The sequence below is a fragment of the Cucurbita maxima genome, unplaced genomic scaffold, assembly GCF_002738345.1.
Source record: "Cucurbita maxima cultivar Rimu unplaced genomic scaffold, Cmax_1.0 Cma_Scf00038, whole genome shotgun sequence".
Classification (NCBI taxonomy): Eukaryota; Viridiplantae; Streptophyta; class Magnoliopsida; order Cucurbitales; family Cucurbitaceae; genus Cucurbita; species Cucurbita maxima.
Window position 1 is genome coordinate 1,203,513 of NW_019272054.1, and position 6,365 is coordinate 1,209,877.

The 6,365-nt window shown below is 32.7% G+C and overlaps 2 protein-coding genes across 4 annotated transcripts in view; one reads left to right on the top strand and one right to left on the bottom strand.

Annotated features, from left to right (window-relative positions):
• The window catches only part of LOC111469030 (respiratory burst oxidase homolog protein A-like), a 5,758-nt gene extending 5,379 nt beyond the window's left edge, over positions 1-379 (bottom strand). The window contains exons 1-2 of the mRNA XM_023114243.1: positions 292-379; positions 31-155 (exon numbers count right to left, since the gene is read on the bottom strand). The gene's annotated coding sequence lies outside the window, so the exon portion shown is untranslated. The remainder of the gene's footprint in view (positions 1-30; positions 156-291) is intronic.
• A 1,417-nt stretch (positions 380-1,796) lies between these two features.
• Positions 1,797-6,365, top strand: part of LOC111469015 (E4 SUMO-protein ligase PIAL2-like) — a 14,886-nt gene continuing 10,317 nt past the window's right edge. For 2 of the 3 annotated variants that reach the window (XM_023114220.1, XM_023114219.1), the window contains exons 1-3: positions 1,798-2,089; positions 4,496-4,568; positions 5,240-5,305. In XM_023114220.1, coding sequence (XP_022969988.1) covers positions 1,956-2,089; positions 4,496-4,568; positions 5,240-5,305 — 273 coding nt within the window. In that variant the 5' untranslated portion in view covers positions 1,798-1,955. Of the gene's footprint in view, positions 2,090-4,495; positions 4,569-5,239; positions 5,306-6,365 lie in introns of all 3 variants that reach the window. The other variant, XM_023114221.1, reaches the window with a different exon arrangement.

The window sequence follows — 6,365 nt, forward strand, 5'->3', positions numbered from 1 at the left end:
AAAAAAAAAAAAAAAAAAAAAAAAAAAAAACCAGAAAACCACAAGCATCGGCAGTTGCGACTAACTTGCATCGCTGAAAAGAGATCAATAATGCAATGGCTGTCCACAGTATTGAAGAAGCAAAATCACACAACGCGCTTAGAATCTCGCAGCTCCTGATGAAGAAAGAACAGTATACGAACAGAGATTCGGAGCAGAACAGAATACAAAGCCCGGAGCCAACAGATTAAATTCAGAGCATATTCAAAAAATTTCCATAGTGGGATTGGGAAAAGGAAAAAGAAAGATCACCTCGAGGTTGATTTGATACTGAGAATCGTAGCAGAAGAAGGGGACAGCACTGAAGAACGTCTGGAAGGAACTTTTTGCTTTTGCTCAGTGTGATACTCCATAATTCGTGAGTCATGATTGTGTTTGTTCTTGTTTTATTTTTTATTGAGGAACGTTTATTGTGGCAGAACGCGGTATGGACTTTGGAGGTTCAAAAAAGGGTGAGGGTTAGGTTGATTATTCTATTGACATGACTATATGATATTGTTCATATTGAACCTAAGCGACTTTGATTTGAGCTTCTCAAAATGTTTCATAGCAATTAAAATAATATTTCTGAATCATACTCCCATCATCATTCCCTAAATTAGCAGTTGTAGAGTATAGAAGTACTAAAATACATCGAAAATATTACATTATACTTTTCATTAAAAGTATTTATTCTAATCCATACAACATTGGAAATAATCGACAATTCTAAGTTTTAAGTACTTTTTTGTGTCTTTATTTGGTGCAGTAACTAGATCATTGGTTAATATCAAACTATTGTGAAGTATCGTGATTCTTAATACTATTTTGGTGTATTAATAAAGACAATATTTCTTACTTGTATATCTATGATATTTTATGATTACAAATTATACGATAAATAAAATATATATTCAATCAATATTTTATGTTGCATAGTATCGATTCATAAATATGTAATTAATTATTAGTAATGGAGTGGATTTATGGCTGAGATTACGATGGAAATGTAAAGTATTTTGAAAAATCATATTATACATGGTTCGAATCTAGATATGTTCATTTTATCAATAGACTAAAGCTCGTAAGACCCACTCTAAACGAATAGGAAATTCTCCATTTAGACTGATAATAAGGGAGGGAGTAGAGAATATTTTTTCTTTGTTGTATAAATTGGACCGAGAATGAGATTATATTATTCACCTAGCTTAATATAAATATATTTTCAATATATATATTGAATTAATTAATTTTGAGACGTTAATCGTAAGATTTAAACCATATAGTTTAAATATTAAAATTTGAATTTCAAGAAATTATGTTAGGTAGAGTATATATAATTGTTTATGAAATATATTAATTTATTAAGATTTTTTACAAATTTGTAATAAATATTATATTAAAAATTTAAAACTTTCATAAATATATTTAAAAGAATGAATAATAAACCAGAAACTGTTCAAAAAAAATAAATGAATTTATTTTATGGAAATGGAAAATGAAATAGGTGGCGGAAATGGAGATAGGGAGGGTCCATTCAAAATAATTTTTAAGAGTAATTATAAAATAAATAATAATAAATAATTATGAAATAAAATAAATATATGTATATATAATTTTATAGTAGACAAAAATGTATTTTTTAAATTTAATAATAATGATAAATTAATTTCATTGAGTAATTAATTAACCGTTAACAATGAACAAAAGAATTAATTAATTTTAGATTAAGTAATAAGTTAATTATGCTTAATTTCCCCATAATTTAATTCATTTGCAAAAGCCAAAAAAACTTTGACGAAGAAAACCCGGGAAACAAACGGGTCAATTACAATTCCCCTACTCCAAAGCTTGCTTGGCAGTCATCTCCAGAACCTGCTTAAGCTTCGTTCATACCGCCGGAGGAAAGGGGCGTTTGCTCCGGCGAGCGGCTGAAAATGGGTGCAACGACGCCATATGAGATGAAATTGGATAGAATTTCCTCGTACATTGATAGCTTAACTTTGTACGTCAACCGTGTCGACCAAATCGATCCAGTCCAACTCTGCAATATCTGCTTTTCCCTTGCCAGGTTTTGATTTAGTACAAATCATTTAATTTTTCCAAGTTTGTTTCCTTTTCTTGTTGTGGAAATTTGTTTTGGGTGTTTTTCTTGAAATTTTGTTAGTTGAGAGGATTTTGAGACTGGTACTGCGAATACCTACTGTCTAGCTAGTTGGTAGAAAATGGAGTGTCGAGTAGTTTGTTTGGAATACAGAATTTGGGTGTGGTTGGAAGTATTGTGTTTCAGCTGTGTTCAGGTTTTCTTTAATTTGAAATTTTCCTGCATTTTCTAGCCTGATGGAGATGCGATGTGCGAATAGATTGTTTGTTGGATTCATTTGACATTTTTACTTCACTTTAACGGTGTCAACAAATAATTAAAGAATCGCATGGTTTTTCAAAATGAAGAAGATGATTCTGAAAACACCTTTTTTCGTAAGAACAGACGCCTACAAATTTCGGTAGTACGGAGTAAAAACATTTAAATAAGTGGTTTCAGTTAAACTTTGCATACTTCCTGTATTTTTGTTTTGAAAACTCAGTAGTTGCAAACAAGAGAAGCCAAAATAACATTATAAGGGAGCCCATAAAACTGATGTTTAAAGTGTGTATAAATGGGAGCTCCTCTATATGCAAAGGGATTTAAGGCTTTCACTTTTAAGGTCACTAAAGGGGTGGCAAAGTATATTGGGAATTGGCGAAAGGAAGGTTCCTTTGGTGAATTCATCTATGTTGATTCAGAAAGTTCTAATATTAGTGTAAATAGTGGAAGATCTAAGCATTTAAACTGTGGGGAATTTTTTGAGGTGGAAACAAAGAAAAAGAGAAAGAAGAGGCTCTGAGAAACAATGGAGAGTTAGATTTACTATTTCAACAGGGAACTGATGATGGAAATATGAGGATAATTCCTGTCGGTGAGAGGTCTGATGTTGGTTCGCAAAACACAATGATTTGATGGCCAGCCACAAAGCTAATTTGATCTTGGAGATTGTGTGTGGAAGGACTTTTATAAGCCTCTTAGATAACACCCTTGCCACAACCTTGTATAAACACGAAGTGAGGCTAATATTATCTCCCATATTTCTGGCATCACTTTTCTTGGGAATGATGGAAATATGGATTTTGTTTAAGCTTGTGTTTATGATGGCGTTCTCGAAAAGGCCTGGGAACACTCTCTTTATGTCATCCTTGAGAATGTTCCAATATATATATATATATATATATTTTGAAGAATTTGGTGATATAGCCATCCGGTCCAATAGAATATTTGGTGCCCAAATCCTTGACAAGAAGGGGTGGGTTTTAATGAAGAAATGAAAACTCACTTTATAATATTCTTATAGACTATTTGAAGAAGTATGGGTTTCTTTTTTCAAATCATCGAACGAAGCCGCTTTGTTTAGTTCATTATTCTTTTTAAAACTTGAGGACAAGTTTTTTTTTTTTCTGGAGAGAGAGATAGTGATGTAGTGAGATTCAGGTTAATTAAGGTAATTACTTGGTTAATACTATTTTTACTATCCTTTGTATTTTTGAATTTTAGTTTTCCCTCTAATTCTCTATAAATAAAGGGACTCCTTCATGTATTTTACAACTTGATTGATAATAAAGATTCTAAGAGTTTAATTCTTGGAGAATTATCTCCTTTAGGCTACTTACGCTACACCAAATTCTCTTTCGTGGTTGTGTTTCTCAGCCATGCTTGATAGACTGGGACCTCCCATAGAATTTATGTTTGTAAGGAGTGGTGCACGAGGATAGACGCTGTAAGCGAGAGAGAGAGAGAGAGAGAGAGGGAGTTTGTTTGGGAGCAGATAATTTTTTTTTTTGTAATTGTATGGACTAGTGGATATTGTTCGGTTATGCTAGTATATGATAGGACTGAGAGTGTAGTTGTCGGTGGGAATTACCATGTGTTGTGTATTATGCGAGAGCGTAGACCTCTTGAATGTTTGCCTGCTTATTTGTGCTTTCTTCTTTAATCTAATAGCACACTATTAGAACTTCGCTCTCAATTGTTCTATGAGCTTCGTACTTTTATTGGACTCATATCCCCAAGTCAAATACCTCATCGAGGGTATATGGGTTATGGTGAAGGTGACAACTTAAAATGAATTTCTCTGTTATTCTTTAACAATGTGGTCTCTTGTTCTATTGTGATGTCACTTCACGTTTTTAACTGTAGAAGTTTGTGTTAAATATTTAATTTCCTGCATTGCAAGGTTACTACTGTAAACCCTTTTATATCGTTAATTGTGCACTTCTGTTTGTCTCAAATGTTATTTATAATTATTAGTTCTTACTAGTGTGAACGGAATTGGCCTTTTTTTTATTTATTAATGAAATACTTTTTATTTATGTGCTTTAGCTTTTGCTCATAACCATCAATTTATCATCTTCCTTGACTTCATTTTGATTAACGTTGATAATACAGAAGTATTGACTTTGCAATTGCCAACGACTTTGTTCCATCTAAAGCTCAAGGTTTACCCAGTCTCTTGAAACAGGTAACATCTTTTATTCTAAATGTACATGAATTTTTTATGGTTTAATTTGTCCTCCAAGACACTTGTTTTCAAGGGAAAATACTTGCTTTCCCATTTCTGTTAAAAAGAAGCACTTCACTTTTTATTTTCTATAAATTGTTGGTCTATTTGAGAAGCAATTTTAGATGGTGTCATTATACGACTCTTCCCTCTTGCCAATTGGAGGCTTTTTGGGTATAATTTACATAATTTGAGTAATTTATTGTCCCTAGAATGCCCAATTTCTGTCAAATTACCTGCTAAGTTTTCATTTCTCGTTTTTGTACAATCACTACAAAATGTACCTTCCTAAATAGTTGACTGAATTATGTTCAAATTATTTGGCATTCTTATTTTGGTTCTAAGCTATGCCTTGAGATCTTGGCAGGACATTCAATAGGTTGGGATTGCACTGCCTATTAGTTAGCTGAAACTTAAGTCTATGTGGGGTAAAGATGTTGGGCAAAAGGTTGGATTTGGATTTGAAAGATGGGTTGTTATCCTATCTATATATTACACAGATTGGGTTTGTAGTCTCATGTTAAATGATTTTGTATCAGTTATTTATTCAGAATGTTGTATCTGATTGCTATATATTTTCTATTATGAGTTTTTTTTGAGCATTAGTTTACATAGAATATTTATTTGTCCAGATATGTCAGAAGAAACATTCTCATCACTTAAAAGCAGCAATCATGGTGCTCATGATAGCCGCCAAGGTATGTTTTTCTCATCTTTTGCATACGCTGCCGTATTTTTATATTTTAGAACCGGTGACCAAGTTTTTTAGTGTTCACAATTGTTTATGATGCAACGTTTTCTTTTTATAACTGTAGTATGATTAATGTTTTTGTTACTGAATCAAAATTTGTTTGAGATGAGTAGTAATCTGTTAAAAATAAGTAACAACTTCAACAGCACCTCCAAAGGGATGGAAGCTTTACAATATTTAGGTGAGTAGTGTCATAATTGCACTTTCTTGGTAACAGAAGTCAATTGTATTGAAAACATGTAGGCAAGAGAGTTTACAATACTTGGTTAGGGGAGGTTTGATGACTACTTGGTCTTCCCTATAGTACATTTTGAGGCGATTCAGGTTTGACAGGGCTAGACATCATTTTGCCGAACAGTCATACAACAGAAATAAACTATGCAAGTAATACAACATGTGAAGTTTACCCATGGAGTTTAGTAGTTGTAGTGTAGAAAGTAAAAATTTTCCACTCAGACATCCCTTGAATCATGCGTTCAAGTTCAAATTGGAGAAAAGGAACTTCGTTCTTTTTACATCAGCTAGCAATGTCCCCATAACAACATGTAAAGAGGAAATAACAACACTTGGAGTTGTGTTTTTGTTCGGGCTGTTTGGTGTGGCTTCTTCGAGGCTTTCGACTATTGTTTTGTTTGTTCCATGGTTCAGAGGGTTGATTGAGTTATTCTTTCATCCGATGTTTTGTGAGAATGGGTTACTTTTATTGCAGGATGGGGTGGTGTTATTTTGTGGGGCCTGTGAGGCGAGAGAAACAATAGAATCTTTAGTGAAAAGGAGAGTCCAATAATGATGTTTGATTTTTTTTTCTTTTAGATTTTTTGTTTCTCTTTTGCCTAGATGTCTGTGCTTTTCTTGTAGTTACTGGTTAGATCTTCTTTCACTTGATTGGAGCCCCTTCTTGTAGATGGCTTCCTTTTTTTTGGTTTTTCCCCATTTTTTATTAGCTTGTGCATTCTTGAAAGTCAGGTATTTCATTAGAACAAAAAAAAAAAAAAAAAAAAAAAAAT